Here is a 15,706-nt window from a genome sequence, read left to right on the forward strand (position 1 = left end):
TTAGATGAACGTTCATAGGCTGATAAAGACTAGAAGAGAGGAACAGATATGATACCTCCCAATAATACGACAATGTAGGGACATCTCTCCAGATGGAATTGAGGCCACACTTGGAGAAATAACCATCATCGGAAGAGGAAAAACGCAAAAGATAACAATAGATCATTGGAGCTAAGGAGAGGAGGTTGAAATTCGACAATGAAGCTACATAGCTGAATGTTTTACATTCTGAAAGTTTGTATTGGATGGAAAACAATTATTGAACAAGGTCCTCTCATGAGTAACCTTGCATCAAGCTCTCGGATATTGAGCACCATATTGAAATGGCACTTCCAACGCCTATTAATCTACAATGGTACTGGTGGCCGTATTCGTTGAAAGCATTTATCAAGGATGAAAATGTTGTCCACTTGTCCTCTTCATCCCATGTATCTGCGAGGGCGCTCGCTTGAGATCAAAACAAAACAAAACAAAACAAGGAAGTGCGGGGCAGCCTTGGCTCGAGAAGCACATTCAATTGCGAATGACAGTCACGTACGACCATTTGTCGTGCTTATCTATCTGCTAGTCGGAGTCCTCCTATTTTTTATGGGGAAGAAGGAAAACAGCTACTGTCGTTATTTCGGTGCGGGACCGACTCTCGCTCGGTAATGCTAGTGCTAGAATTGACAAGATTTGGTGTGAAGCCATGCCAACTATATGCTTTGATATTCAGTTAGGTGGAGGATATTACCACACGTCATTGCCTATGACTTTGAGCTTTCAAACCGTGAATAACATCGGTGGAACGGGACTTCACGTAGTGACTGGAAAATATGAAAACAAGACGTGAGCTGAAGCGAGTCAAGAACGGAAATATTTAACAGTAAGTACAAGAATGATCAGAACAACATAGGTCAAGATTTTCCAAGCAATCATCCAGTACCACCTGCTGCCCCGGCTCCCCTCCTAGCTCTACTTCTCCTTCTCGCCGTCTCAATCGCACCACACCCCGTCAAAAGCACCATGACCTCCCAATCCCCCCACTTCTCACCCCCTTCATCAATCTCAATCCCTTTCCCAGCCACCTCCCTCACACTCCTAACCCTCCCTTTCTCCCCCCTCCTCAAATCAAACCTCCCCCTAGTCCTACTAAACAACCCCTGACACCCCTCATAAACCGCCCACACCACCTCTCCCAACCTCGCCTCCCCACCACTCCTATCTCCCCCCACCCCAATATTCTCCCGCAACTCCATATCTGGCTGATCTTTCAAAATCCCCTGCTTGGTTTTCAACCACGTGAATGTTCTCCTCTCGCCGGTTTCCCCGTCGACGAAATCGAATTCGTAGCGGGCGTGCGACCAGTCTTTCATGCTTTGGAAACGCTCCCATTGGAGGTTGGAGGTTTCGGGAGTTGGGTTGGAGAGGTCGGTGAGGGCGACGACGTTGGGGGATAGGGTGTTGAGTTTTAGGAGGCCGAGGGTGGGGCCGGAGGGGGTTTGGGAGTGGATGGTTACGTCGGGTTTGTTGGGGGTGAAGGAGGAGTCTGTACGGATTAAGGAGTTAGTCATTGCTTGCGTAGTGTGAATATTTTTGAAATATTCTCGGCTATATGACGACTCCAAAAAGAAGGAAAAGGACAAGAATATAGAATTGATTAATACATACTGGTTACATGAAAGAGGGGTGTGGTTGAATCAGAGGGGAGAAGTGAGAGGTTGTGGAGTTTGAAATTATTGACTGTGAGGGTGCGGAACTCGGTGGAGGAAGGATCGGTGGCTTTGGAGAAAGAAGTTGATATGTTAGAAGTTTCGATTTTGGTGTCTAGTTCGCCCATGTTGAGTTATTTTGAAGTGTTCGTGGTTGAGTGGTAATGTTATGAGGTGCCTGGTCAAGGTTTGTTGACTATGAAGTTAACTGCTTCTGAAGCAAGTGGCATAAGAATATTTACATGAAAAGCCTTATTTCGTAGACGTCCGTAGTAATTTATAGCCAGAACCCCCTCCCATAAAATCGGTACACAATGCCTAACACTCCCTCCATTATCCCCACAAAGCTAGACATAGTGACCCAACCTCGCCCTCTCATTGGCTACCAAACCCACGCGGAATACGAAGAACCCTGCCAGTCCCACCCCCACCACTCATAGGGCTGAGATCGGCACTCAGCCGCTCCAGACGTCACTTCTTGACGGTAAAACATGTAAATCATGCACTGGGATGGTTATGATGGACTGGAATCAAAATAGTTTGGTGAGACTAATTGACTTTCATGCATGCCGATCGATGCGAGGCTTGAGATCTGAGAATTTGGATGAGGGGAATGGTCTCCTCGTTTGTTGACCAGGGAGTCGCTGAGTTGGATGGTAGCTGGTGAGATGCGGAGTATAGAACGAAATAGACCTGAAGGTCTTGTCCTCTTCCTTCAATCATACGTCTCATTTACTTTGAATGGTCTTTTCAGTTATAAGACGTGGAAATCGAAATGCAGTTTGCACTTCTTACACGTCACATGTGTTTTGCTGAAGAATCTCACGCAAGGGCCGTGGCGTGCCTCGCTTGAAAGCGCGAGCGGTCCGGAGACTAGACAGTATTACCTATGACTTGAGGCCCGACAAGTAGGCATTGTGATAGATTGATTGATTCAAAATTAGGCTTTAGATTGTAGACAGAGGTAATCAATACGTATCTACTGAATCTCATCAAGATCTCCTTCTCCCTCCCCCTGTTCATCTGTACACTTCACTCTTCTCTAATAACTCCTCCTCCAAATCCCAATCCCCAACCACAAACTATCTTATACAATATTCATCTCCATCTCCATCCCTATCTATCCACCACTCACACACCCACCCTTCCGTTTCCCAACCCTTACAGCCCCCAAACCAAAGCCCCCATAACAGCAGCAAACCCCACACTCCCCACAACCTTCATCTTCCCCATACCAGGGACCCTCTTCCCCGCCGCACTCCTCTGCACAATCGTACTCTTCTTCATCTTCATCTTCATCTTCTCGCTAGCCTTACGGCCCGCACTTGCTTTCTTCTCTCCTTCTCCTTCTCCTTCTCCTGAAGCGGCGGCGTCCTCTTCGTTGGCTGCCGCGTCTTCGCCTTCGGCTTGCTTGGCGGCTTCTGGATGGGAGGTTAGCTTCTGGTGTAAATTTTGTAGAGCTTGGGGACATATGTGTACCTTCTTCAGCGAGCTTTGCCTCCTCGTCGGCCTTTGCTTGTTCCTCTTCATTCAGGTTCTCGTCTTGGTTGGCGTTCTCGCCTTCCTTGGCGTTGGCGGTTTTGTTTCCGGCGGCGGCGGCGTCTTCTTCGGCTTGTTTGGCGGCTTCTAGAGAATATATTAGCTTTTGGTCTGTCATTGTGTGTGGTTTGGAGAGTCTGGGAGGGAGTTATATCATACCTTCTTCAGCCAACTTTGCCTCCTCATCAGCCTTTGCCTGTTCCTCCTCGTTCAAGTTCTCATCTTGGTTTGCGTTTTCGGTCTCGTTGGCGTTGTTGGTGTTGTTTCCGAGGTCGAGACCGCTTACGAAGAGGCCTTGGAGGTCGACCACTATGTTTCATATTGTTAGTACAGTCTTCCATTAAGAAACGGTGCCGGATAGATGAATGTTTTTGGGGCAAGGGAGAGCGGGGAGGTGTAAAGTTGGTTGAAGGATGGAGTACTTACGTTGCTGGAGACAGTCATTGCATTGTCCAAGATTGAGGTTAAGGCCGTTGAGGTTCAAGTTGGAGGCAAAGAGAGAAGCGAGTTGGTTATCGCAAGCGCCACATCCGCCGATGAATTGGACGAGTCTGGTTATATGTTAGTTTCAAAATACTTATGATCTCTGAATGCAAAGCACAAGGAAGACGGAGAGAGAATAAATACATACTCCGGAGCAAGCGCCACCAAACTATTCTGCTGACCTAGATTCAAAAGCTGGAAATTCGAGAACTGGCTCAACCCCGCAGACAGGGTGAGGATTTCGAGGGCGAGCTGAGACGACATCTTTTCTTTACTGTATGTATGGATGGGAGGTATTATACTACTTTCCAGAAGCAGTCTTGATAGGTAGAAAGAGTGAAAGAAGGAAGATTAAGAATTAGAAGAGGAAAAGCAGAGAAGTGAAGTGAAAGGAAGCCGGCCTTGTGGAAAGAAGAGAAGAGAAGAGAAGGAAAGGAAAAGGATGAGTGGGAGGAGGGATGGGGTGTTATTGTACTCTTTTCGGCCTGGCTGGTTCTGGTGCGTGCTGGAGAGTTGGGCGTTTGGACTTGCACGCTTGATGGCGCTCGTCTCCAGAATATGCCAGTAGTTAGAATACTACCCAGCTGTGTTTTGTATCCTTGCTGTCGGAGACGTGACATTGTGAGCAAGACTGGGGGATGAACAGGGGAGAGAAGTGGGCGTGCATGAATAGAGGTGGTAAGCATGCCATGGCGTTGCTTGATAAATGCTTGCCTTTCAAGCGCCAAGTAACTTAACACTCGAATAACCTGGCATCTGGCGAGCAGTCTCCACATCCAGCTATATGTCTTCCACAGAATATCCACTTGGACCAATCACAGTGGTCTGTTCTGTACAATACTTGGCTGTCCCATGATCTGATAACCAGACACATCTGATCGCCTCATATCCATAATCCATAAAAAAGCCAAGGCCATGCGTTTGACAGCCACCGAATCATACCCTCCAGCGCAGGATACAAAACCCCCGATCAGCAGCCGGCAGTCGCAGGCCCTGCCGCAAAACCTGCCATCTGAAGCATAAGACGACCGGACATATTGCACTACCGGACGGGTGTCGAACGGCTGTCATGGGTGTCGGACGTTGGTGAGTGCTGACGGATGTGGATGTCATGGGCTTAAGCGAGGGTTTCAGAGGGTTTGATTGGATGGGTGGGTGAGCTGCCGATGAACTCACGGTCTTTTGGGGCAGGGGTTTGGGCGGCGGGGCGTTTTGGAATGTGGTGCAGGCTTGTTTTTAAGCTTAATGCGATGGGTAGGGACGGATGGCGGATGGGGTGGAGGTGTTCATGCTTTGTTACAGTATGGCTGTTATGGGCGTGCGGAGTGGGGTGGGTGGATGGGTGAGTTGGTGAGTTGGTGAGTTGGTGAGTTGGTGAGTTGGTGAGTTGGTGAGTGACATGTTGTCTTAGGGGAGCTATGGCTGTCTGTGATTTGAGCTTTGACTGTGAAATGGAGTGGTAGAAGTCGGAGGATTTATTTGGAATATGGGACGTGAGGATGGAATTGAGATAAGAAGGTCTTGTTATGCTCCAATTATGAAAATTTATGGAACGTATAAGACAAGCCTGAGCGATGACAGACTGCTCTCCTGCACTGCTTGGGTTCTGTCGGGATTTGATTTATTCTCTGAGATTTGGCATGTCTCTACATACTTCGTGTTGAGATGCCAGAGTACAGACTTATTGAGAAATAGAATCGACCTTGACATCTTTTAGGAATTTCGTCACAAGTTCAATTACCTTCTCAGGCTGTTCTTGCTGAACCCAATGTCCAGCACCATCCACTAACTCGACACCTCGAGATTGACTACACACCTCACTTAATTTTTCAACAGCACCAGGCTCTTGGTATGTTCCCCAGTCTTGTTTGCCTGAGATGAAAAGCGCTGGAACATCAATCTTCTTGCCTGCGAATAATTCGACATCTTTCATGTTCTCTGTGTCTGTAGCGATGCGATACCAGTTCAGCCCACCTTGGAAACCATTGCGACCCCATTCTTGGACGTAGATGGCCAATTCGTCATCTGGAAGCCAGCGAGAACTTGCTTTGGAGACTGAGGATGGATCCTCATCCGCCATGGGGATTTGTATAGATTTCCTCATGCCGGCATCGAGAGGCATCACGTAGTAGTATGGCAGTTTTGCTAACTCGTTTGCTTCCCAAGCCTTCAAAGGCTTTGGATCGTTGCCTTTCCAGTCCGCGCTCTTGAGATGGAAATAACCCCGCAGGAATTCATGCAACCCTTCTTTAGGGTTATCCATCTCTTCTGCTGCAGGTTTGGTGGAATAGTACCATTTGTAATGTTTTCGCGGTTGGGGTAGCTCTGCCAATGCTTTATGGACGTCTTCTTTTGCCTCTGGTTTGGGAGGGTTGGGTACGGTATTGAAGGGGAGAGTCGGCGAGCCTTTGAAAGGATGGGACATGGTTATGACACTGTCTCTGAAGTAAGTAACTGTGTGGAGTGGTGATGGGAGTGGACCTACGATTTGAATATATCTGGTCGCATCAACGCACACATCGAAGCTCCCACAGCGCCGAAATCGTGACCAATTACGCAAGCTACCTCTTTATATCCCAGGGCATTGAGGAATATCACAGCATCTCGTACGAGGCGTGTGAATCCAAATGTGTTCAGGTCGACGGAGGAGAATTCGCGGTTGTCCCAGCCAGTCGTTCGACCATATCCTCGCTGGTCGTAACCTACGACGTGGTAGCCTTCGTTCGCTATCGCTGGCATGATCTTGCGCCATGAATAGGCCAATTCAGGGAAGCCATGGAGGCAGAGGACGAGGGGTTTGGTGGGTTGGCCGGCGCTGAGCACATGGTAGGTTAGGTCGTGGGAGGGGAGGTAGGATTCGGTGATTCCTTGCGGGAGAGGAAGGGGTGGGAATGGAGCTGCCATCCTGTGAGATTAGTGGTTAGTAAACAGAGGAAGTATAGCAATTATTTGTAGAGTAAGTCATCTTCATGAAGCCGAGGGGCGTCCCCAATCGTGATGTCCGGGGAAGAGGAGTAGAGGATTGGTTCAATCGCACCCTGGTCTCCAAGAGAGGTCTTGGCAGCACGTGCTCATATTTGATTGTTAACTTCCCCTTTTGCTGATATGATATGTATTTGTTTACTTTGGTCATATTGCTCGCGACTCCTGAAGGTATTCCCAACTTTCATGCCCTTTTCGCTCGAATCAAAACAAACATCCCCGATCAAGGACAACAGCTGATTCATGCATTTGCGGGTCTTGGAGAGCGCACCACGACCCTTGAGCATGCTACGTCATCACACAGTTTCATCAAGTGTGGCTGTGTGCAAATCGATGCGCCCCAACTCGCGAGCTTCTCTTCCCTCCCGTCCTTGCAAACTCCTTGTTGTTCTCTTCCAAACCGAGATGAAAAGCCGACAGATCATCCGAGGCTATTTCGACGTCCAGTCTGCTTTGGGTGATGATGCGGATGATGCGCTGGGATTTGGCCTTAGTTAGGTAAGAAGTGAATATGGAAATGCTTGAATGCCATTTTTACGATTTACCCGGTACATTTTCAGAACAGTGGGTTGGCTGATCGAAGGTTACAAAAAGACCCTGGATATCTTCAATGATACAGTATGAGCTGAGATGCGATGAGCTGTTGTTTGTTTCGTTTTTCAGTTGCACTTTGCAAGGGCCTCCTTTCCGTCATTCTCGACGTGGTAAACACTAAGCACTTACCGCTGAGTGACCCTGACATTGCTCTACGAGATTTGACCAATACGCGCGGCACAACACAGCTGCCAGTTGTATGAGATGTTACTTTTGCTCCGGACCTGTGCTGTGATATGCATCAACATCCATGACTTGTGAAAGTTCCAGCTATTCAAGACCAGCGTTCCCCGCTCAGTGCAATGATACGATGCGCAAAACAGACTTTCACTTCTGCAAGAATCTTCCCCCTTGCCCAACTTCACTCCCCCGAAACCGGTATTTATTGGCTGCAAGCCAGACAGGATTAGTGTTGATTCATAGCAGCGTCGTAGTGTAGAAATGGTGTGGTGTAGTCGAGGTCTTACCCACCAGACCATTAAATCAAACAGACGGCGCCATGCCATGAACCATGATATCAAGTCCAGCTGTCCCGGCAGACGAGTCGAAACACTCCCAGACAAAATCTGGATCCAAGGCCAACTATCTCCAACCTCACTTCACATTCCTCGTGCATCAACAACCTCTGCACTCGACTACACTCGTTATCACACCCTCGCCATATTTACATGTCCCGTCTCGCGTTACAATCCAGACCGTCGATCCGCAAAAAGTCTACACTTGCCGGGATCCCAGCCAAGCCGCCCTCAGAATACCCTTTCACCCAGTCACAATCCCAGCTTCTCTCGCGTAAGCCTCCACTCATCGTTGTCTGGGAGCTGCGCCCATCGTCATATCACGAAAGCTCTCCATCTGCTCGAAGCAATCGCATTCTCACAACAACCGTCCTTCACTCTTTTCTATGCAATAGTATCCTCATTAGCCCTCAGTTGGCAGAGGTAGACAGGCAGCGCGCCGACGACCAGCGATGTTTGGGAATAAGAATAGGAGGAGACGAGCCGCGTCGAATCCGGTATGTCTATCCTTTGCTCGATTCCCACGTTCCCGATTGATGTTTCGAAATCACGCCAGCTCTTTGCATTGCAATCCAAGGAAGATGCTTCTCATCAGCGAATGTTACTGATATGTTCGCGAAACAATTACTGACATGTCTATTAATAGCCCCTAAATGGAACGACCACGAATGCCTCCGCGATGACCGCTGCGGCCCAGGCCTTCTTGAAGAACCAGGCTTCGAATGCATCCCTCTCATCCGCCGCGGCGGCTACTGCTCTACGATCCAGGCCTACGACTCCTACGAGCGTCGCAGACGTACAGACCAAGCGGACTCTCCGAAGAAGTGGTTCGACATCATCGGTGGGAAGCTCAGTCGCTGGATCATCGAAAGGACAATCCCGGCCACAATTGGAAAGGAGAGGAAGCTCTTCCTCGATGACTGAACGCACATTCCGGGATCCTTCGCCTTCACGAGGAGTACCCAGTGCAGCGGATGCGCCACCGGTTCCGGCCATTCCCAAGAACATCCCGCAAGCTCCGTTGATACCACAGAAATCGCATCGACGAGCAGCAAGTCTGGAAGCGCCTCCCATGAGGATAGCATCTCCCCCACCGAATAAGGCCAACGGACGAGGATCCAGCCTAGGCGGAGCGACACAACCTTCCAGGAGAGCCGGGCAGAGGATGTCGAGCTTATCGAGTGTTCAAGAGCTTGAGCGACCAGCAAGTAGAGGGTCCGTTAATTTCTCATTGCCTACAGGTTTCAGGCAGACCTCACCTGTGCCGCATAGAAGGCTAACATCTCCATCACCTCAAAGGGCAAATACTGCAAGAATTGTTTCTCCTACTAATCAAAATCTGATCTATGACCCAAATACAAGAAGCTTCCTTCCAGAAGCGCAAATATTAGCAATTGAACAGAGGATACATAGCGCGTCTCAGCAACCAGTCAAGAAGAAGAAACGACTGCCACCATCAGCAGGGACGCATTTGGCCGATGGCACTGCTGGAGGCAGGCCGAAAGGCACATTTGTCGATGCGTTGGAAGCAGCGGAGCAGCAGAAAGCTGTTCAACAAGCGGCTCCAGTTCCTCAGCCTCAACCTGAACCTCCTGCGCCTGTGCAAGCGCCTATACCCGAACCTGTAAATGCGGCGCCGCCAAAGAAGAAGAAAAAGAAGAAGGTGGTTGTGAGCGACTCCGAGAGCGACCAGGCTTCTTATGTTCCAAATTCTTCCGACAACGACAGCGATATTAGTACCCAACCTTTCAATACTCGAGCAGGGGCTCTTTTGGCGAAGAAGCCATCAATCGTACGAGAAGATAGGGAAAGGGAGGAGAAGGAAGATGATACACCTACAAGGGCACAGAAACTGGCGAGGCTGGATACCACTCCAGAACCAAGGCATGCTTCACCATCACCATTACCTCGTTCAATGGCTGGGAGAGGTCAAGGTCGTGGACAGGCCTCGGCGTCTGCAGCATTTGCTCAAGGGAGACAGCATGCACGATCTGCCAGTCAGCCTGCCCCAACTGAGGAAAGTCCTACAAAGGAAGGCGTTGGACTAGTTACAAGAGACAGTGTTAGAGGAGGTAGAGTACATTCTGTGAGTCCAATGCGGACGACCCACTTTGCTAGAACTCCGGAAAACCTGGTTGTAAAGCACCAGCCTCCTGCTCGATCGATATCGCCACGGAAGTCTGCCATGAAACATTCCAACTCACCACGCGGTCCTTCTCCAGTCGAGGGTATGTCAGGGGCCAACGAAACAAATCTCAGTGAAGCATCTAATGGCTCAGCTGTGGTTCCAGAAGGTCTTGCTCCACGAAAGAAAGCCAATCGGGTCAGTTTTGACGAAACGAATGTGGTTGTTGGTCAAGCAGCAACTCCAGTTGTCACGGATTCGCCAGTTGTTCTCAGCCCTCAGACGAAATCGAAATGGTTTAGTATTGGCCGTGGAAAGAAGAAGGAAACGCCAGTGCTAGATGAGGATGACAGTGAGGTGATGAAGCCTCGACCGGCCTTGCCATCATTTGGCAGTGTTCGAGAGAAGAAACCTAACCGCGAGATCGAAGAGCGTCCTCTGGTGAAGCCAGCCGAACCAACAGAAGCCAAATTGCCCCCAGCTTCTCCACCGATCTTCACGTCACCTACTGGCGAGGTTATTGAGAACCCATTCGGGCAATCAAACGATCATGTGGTAGGAGCTGTCATTGCACAAGACGCTGCAACTAAGAATGCCGCCAACATCTCGAAATCGCGTGAACCATTACCTCCACAGGTAACATCTGTTGAGGGTAGTGGCTACAACTCAGACAGTGATAGCAGCTTGTACAGTGTTGAGAATCGCAAGACAAACATCGGTGTCACTAGAGCTGATAGTGTGAAACGGGGCCCTGAAGATGGTGATGCCGATTCGTACAGAGCACTGGCATCACCACTGGCACACGAAATCGAAACACCAACGGAGAAGGGTGAAGCAGAGGCTATGAATGGTGCAAATACCGATATTCCTGAGATTGCTGTTTCCCAAGCTACGCCAACTCTTGAGAGTACTGAGTCGAAAAGAGAATGGCCAGACATGCCAGGGTCATGGGGCCAGTCGAGTTCAGATTCTGGTAGCCAAGAACGAGATGATGCTGAAGTCCCAATCGTGGAACACCAGGCTACGGAGCCAACACTTGCAGAGCAGGGCATCACTGAACCAGATGAAGAGACGCCTCGCGCCGGGTCTCCAATTTTAGGTGAAATTGCTTCTCGCAATTCTATCATATTGGAGGAGCCAGAAGAGTCAGATGCTAGTATCTACAGCGATGCAGCTGAAGACTTCTCGGATGTTGAAGGCAGTGGGTTTATGTCTCTCGACGCTGTTGTGGACACTCCGGTCATCAACACCAATATACCTGGACTCGCCATCTCGACTCCTCCTGACAGTCCTACGACGAAAGTCACAAAGGAGAAGGCATATAAAAGGTCACAGCTGTCAAGGAAAACAAGTGAGCCAGACATGGATGAAGGTTGGGACAAAGTGCAAGCTTATTGGAGTACACTTTCCGCCGACAAGAAACTCCAATTAGAGCAAGAGGCTCGTGAAGAGGCCGAAGGCTCTGATACAGAAGTCGAGGCCAAGCCAGCACCAAAGCCTAAGAAGAAAAAGAAGGTGGCTGTCAAACCAGAGCCAGTCGAACCCGCTCCTCAACAACAGCAGAGTGTCAGCAACGAGAGGACTTATATGATTCAACCTGGTTCAAAGGCAGGTCCAAATGGCCATACTTCCATGAAGACATCCATGCGGGAGCAACCTGCAAATACAGAACCTGAGCCTCAAATACGGAAGACGATGCGTGGGCCAGGATCAATGCGTGGTTCACTGCGTACCGAAGCTGAACCCAAAGGATCATTGCAGAAGAAATATCGGCCCATGTCATACCCTCCTGCTGAGTCTCAAGCAAATCCTGCCGATGTCAAGAAGCATGTCCGCAATCTGTCCGCAGCAAGTGCAGCAGCTGCTCAAGGCGCTGCGAAACGAGACATGGCACCACCAGCACCCCCTCTCCGTAGAAAGGGCTCTGCAGGAAGTGACAGTAGCTTCAAGAAGGCTAAACGCGGCAACGAAATCCCAAGCTTCAGAACGTCAATGCGTGGATCTGTTGAAAGCAACCCAGCTCCTCGACCACAATCTCCGGCACAATCGAGTCGATTTAGTCTCCGTTCATTATCCCCCACTGGATCCGCTTTCCGTCGGTCTTTCAACAGCGGAGCTGCACCGCAAGTTGGTCTGTCTGAGACGCACATGCGAAGTTCGATGCGTTCTTCCTATGACACAACTCCGTCAATGAGGAACAAGCCACCAGGAACGAAGACTGGTGGATTTGGTCGATCAGCACCCCAGAAGACAAAGCAAAAGCCCACTCGGAAACTGGCAAGTCGTTTCGCAGACTCGAGTGATGAAGAGGAAGACCGACCTGCATTCCGAAGCCGCTTCAACGATTCAAGTGATGATGACGAACCAGCTCCACCGCCGCCATCCGCAGGTCGGACAATGCGCAATAGTGCTCCTGTTCGCGGGATACCTAAACGCTCCGGCCTTCAGGATGGAGATTCAAGTGACCTCCCTGACAGCGACGATGAGAAGCCCACATCTCCAGGCCTCAAGCTCTCGAAGAGACAAAATGGTAATGCAACTCGGCCAACCAAAGAAGGAGCAACGCTCGCATCTGGCTCTCTTCGCCGGTCTGGTTCAGGCCGTGGTACGATCAGCTCACCCACCACTACGGAATTCACCCCACGGCCTGGTCATTCTCGCCGCGGCAGTTTCATGTCGATACTCCGCCGCAAGAAACCTGATTCCGCGTCTCGAGTACGTAAATCAGACGCCGAGTCTCCTGCTAGGAGAGACACGCCTCTCGAGAGGAGCAAATCCGACTTGCAAGCTCTCCGCACCGAGCCAGCACCATCCCCCAGACTACAAAAACGCAACCCAATGAGTCGAGACAACAGCGGCGCCTGGCCTCTCCCCGCCGGTGAAGCACCGAAAGCACATTCCCTACTCGTCGGCAAAGCAGGCGAAGATGGCCGACCTTTCACAGCTGACGGAGCTGATGGCGTGGTCGGTGGTGGTGGCGGGCGCGAGAAGGGTCAGCTTACCACGAATGGCGATGGGAGACCTGATCTCGGGACGAGGAGGTTTACGGCTACGGGACTGGCGGGGGTGGATCTCGCTGCTATTAATGGGAATGGTGGGATTGTGGGGGAGAAGGCGAGGAAGAAGAAGAGGTTTGGGAAGTTGAGGAAGATGTTTAGGTTGGATGATTGAGCGGATGGATGACCTGGGTGGGGTTGTTTGGAGGGAGGAGATTATGGAAAATAACATACAGATAGGCAGACAGATACCATTTCCTTGTGTTCTTTGTATTGCGAATTTTTTGATTTTCTATGGCATGGATCGTTGGATTTGGAGGGTTGGGGCGGTGTTGGGTTGGTGGTGTTGGGCTGGGTTTGAGTCCAGGATTCTCTATCTGGCCTGGAGAACACCCGCGCGGGAATGGGGGGAAATCATTGCATGTCAGGGGGCGTTTCCCCCGTACTCATTGTTGTCTTATCTCACAGCACGAGATGAGATTATTTCGTTTTCCCTTCTATGTTGTTTTATGCTCCTTTTTGAGATGCTGAGATGCAGAGATGTTAGCAAGCATCTGCGATTGATCTTCTCTACCTCCTCCTTGCTTCTCTTTCTTGTATGAAAAGCGAGGAAAGAGGAAAGTGGGGAAGGTTTGGGGGCGATGGAAGGGGAGGGGGTTCGATTCGAGTATATGGATTGGCAGGTATATTATATGATGGAAGGTACGGGGCAGAGGTGTGTGGACTTGTACGAGCTGAGAAGGGAAGAGACGATATGAGGGGCATGCGCGAGTGAGGGAGGTTGGAGGGTGGTGGAGGTAATAATAATCAGTCAGGATGAACGAATGGAATGGAGGGAGAAGTGGGATACTACATGCCAAATTTGAGGATCCCAGGACGGATGAGATGAGATGAGATGAGAGATGTCAGATACAAGACGAAAGTTGAAAGTTGAAAGTTGACAATAAAATACCATGTTCAAATTTGGTCAATCGGTTCATTTTGTGATTTGCATTTCTGTGATATTTCTAGTGCAAGTTTCTTTCTCACTTTTGATTTCGTGTTGAGAGATCAGACGACTTTCCATCGTCTTCTACATGTCACCATGCTCATCCCCGTACGCTTTCCCTCTCCCCCTCTTCCTCCCGTCCCGTCCCATATCACTCCCCAAGCCCCACAAAATTCCCCAACTCCCTTCCCTTCCCTCTCACTCGTAATTGTAGCAAGACATCTATCCCCTCTGGACCCACCCCCTCCCTACATTTCGCCGCCTCGAATTTCTCACCTACTTTTCACCCATCCCAACTCCTACCACTAAACGTACCCTATCCACCCACCAGCATTGCAGATTCCGATTTTCATTCGCATCCGGCGTTCGTCGTTGGTCTTTCAACCGATCGATCCGTCAATAGGGAGGTATTTGATGTGCGAGGTATATATCGCATCGTATTGCTTTTGTTGTCCTTTTTTGGAATAGATGGACACTCCGAATAGTGGCTGTAGTAGTGTTGGCGCGGTGATAGTGATGAGAATAATGATGGACGTGACCGGACTTGTTACTGAATGTACAGGGCATGTGGACGGATTCGGATTCGGGTTCGGGTTCCACTGTGAAATGAATCTTTCTTGCTGAGATCCTCGTCCTGCAGTATTGCATTGCTCTGCTTACTGACGCCGCTTGTGAAATCCTTGGGTATTGACTGAGACTCTGAGTGTTGTGAAACACCGGTCTTCCCTCCCAATGCTTCACACTCATACTCGTACTCCTCGCTTCATCCCCATTCCCTCACCCCTCATACCTTTCCCATTTCTCTTCCCATTCCCATCAATTCTTTCATCAATCCACTCTCTCCTCAACCTCTCAACTTCCGCCCCTCCCTCCCCATCCTCCCCTTCCTAGCATGCTTACAAGCACTACTCGCGCAGAAAGTAGGCGAGTACGGGGCATCGACGCCTAGATCCGAGTCGTGGAGTGATTTCTTGTGGATTGATTTGTAGGCTGAGTAGAGCATGATGAAGGGGCAGTAGACGAGGTAGTAGTTTAGGCTTGTGGAGGAGGAGGAGGACATTTTTCTTTGGGAAGGCTGGTGGTGGTGGGGTGTGTGTGTGAGTGTGGTGAGTGTGTTTGTAGTTGGTTGGTTGGATGGTTTAGAGAGGGAGAAGGGAGTGAGATTGGATAGTGAGATGTGGTTTCTTGACTGTTGGATGTGGTGCGGATCAATGTGATATGATCCGATTATGATACAGATTATCTGTGAAATAGGCCGGATGTGAAATAGCTTGGATGTGGTACAGATAGAAAATTAAAAAGATAGATATGTTCGTTGCGAGTAGCAGGTGACCGCTCAGGTGCTTCCTAGACAAACAAGCCGATTGACTTCCCAACGAATTCGATTCTCACCACAGGAGATAGTGCGAAATATATAATAGAATGAAAATAGACTCAGCCTACCTCATCTTCCGACTCCGGCAAACAGCGCAACGCAACTCAACTCAACTCAAAAGCCTACTTGTCCATTTCACCTCCGCCCAAAAGAGTACGAACCGACGACTCCCGATCCAATAATCACCACTGAAAAATCTCGCACGTCGTATGTATTGCTGACAGATCGTGGTGCTGACGAATCAACCATGCCCGCACTTTAAAGTGTGCAGAGTAACGTGTGTGGCTTGGCCTACGTTCCGTCTTCTCCGGGACTACTTGGTGCGGGAGCGGCCTTCCGTCCTGTTGCCCTTTATCCAGTAGGTAGGTAGCACAGACAGGCAGGGAGAATGGGGATAAGACGAGATATCTCCTAAACC

The 15,706-nt window shown here is 49.7% G+C and overlaps 4 protein-coding genes across 4 annotated transcripts; 1 reads left to right on the forward strand and 3 right to left on the reverse strand.

Annotated features, from left to right (window-relative positions):
• Window positions 1–914: 914 nt before the first annotated feature.
• Window positions 915–1,919, reverse strand: ONS95_004213 (uncharacterized protein; the record flags this gene model as incomplete). Its single annotated transcript, XM_058497562.1, has 2 exons — window positions 1,651–1,919; window positions 915–1,528 (listed from the first exon to the last, which is right to left on the reverse strand). Exons 1-2 carry the CDS (start codon window positions 1,817–1,819, stop codon window positions 915–917), a joined length of 783 nt encoding a protein of 260 aa, XP_058352287.1. The 5' UTR covers window positions 1,820–1,919.
• Window positions 1,920–2,623: 704 nt separating this feature from the next.
• On the reverse strand, window positions 2,624–3,977 carry ONS95_004214 (uncharacterized protein; the record flags this gene model as incomplete). Its single annotated transcript, XM_058497563.1, has 5 exons — window positions 2,624–3,112; window positions 3,171–3,317; window positions 3,390–3,539; window positions 3,657–3,781; window positions 3,862–3,977. The coding sequence occupies 5 exons, from the start codon at window positions 3,975–3,977 to the stop codon at window positions 2,853–2,855; spliced, it is 798 nt and encodes a 265-aa protein (XP_058352288.1). The 3' UTR covers window positions 2,624–2,852.
• A 1,417-nt stretch (window positions 3,978–5,394) lies between these two features.
• Window positions 5,395–6,617, reverse strand: ONS95_004215 (uncharacterized protein; the record flags this gene model as incomplete). Its single annotated transcript, XM_058497564.1, has 2 exons — window positions 5,395–6,148; window positions 6,199–6,617. The coding sequence occupies 2 exons, from the start codon at window positions 6,615–6,617 to the stop codon at window positions 5,395–5,397; spliced, it is 1,173 nt and encodes a 390-aa protein (XP_058352289.1).
• A 1,661-nt stretch (window positions 6,618–8,278) lies between these two features.
• Window positions 8,279–13,881, forward strand: ONS95_004216 (uncharacterized protein). The gene is made up of 2 exons (XM_058497565.1): window positions 8,279–9,019; window positions 9,104–13,881. The coding sequence occupies exons 1-2, from the start codon at window positions 8,484–8,486 to the stop codon at window positions 13,098–13,100; spliced, it is 4,533 nt and encodes a 1,510-aa protein (XP_058352290.1). The 5' UTR covers window positions 8,279–8,483; the 3' UTR covers window positions 13,101–13,881.
• The last annotated feature ends 1,825 nt before the right edge of the window (window positions 13,882–15,706 follow it).

Source organism: Cadophora gregata, assembly GCF_030347475.1.
Source record: "Cadophora gregata isolate MNR1 chromosome Unknown scaffold_14, whole genome shotgun sequence".
Classification (NCBI taxonomy): domain Eukaryota; kingdom Fungi; phylum Ascomycota; class Leotiomycetes; order Helotiales; family Ploettnerulaceae; genus Cadophora; species Cadophora gregata.

What these genes read in the sequence shown, in the direction of transcription:
- ONS95_004216 (XM_058497565.1), top strand. Translation starts at nt 8,484, where the DNA reads ATGACCGCTGCGGCCCAGGCCTTCTTGAAGAACCAGGCTTCGAATGCA. An exon ending in GAGCGACCAGCAAGTAGAGG is followed by an intron (nt 9,020 to 9,103) that starts GTCCGTTAATTT and finishes ATCACCTCAAAG; the next exon opens with GGCAAATACTGCAAGAATTG.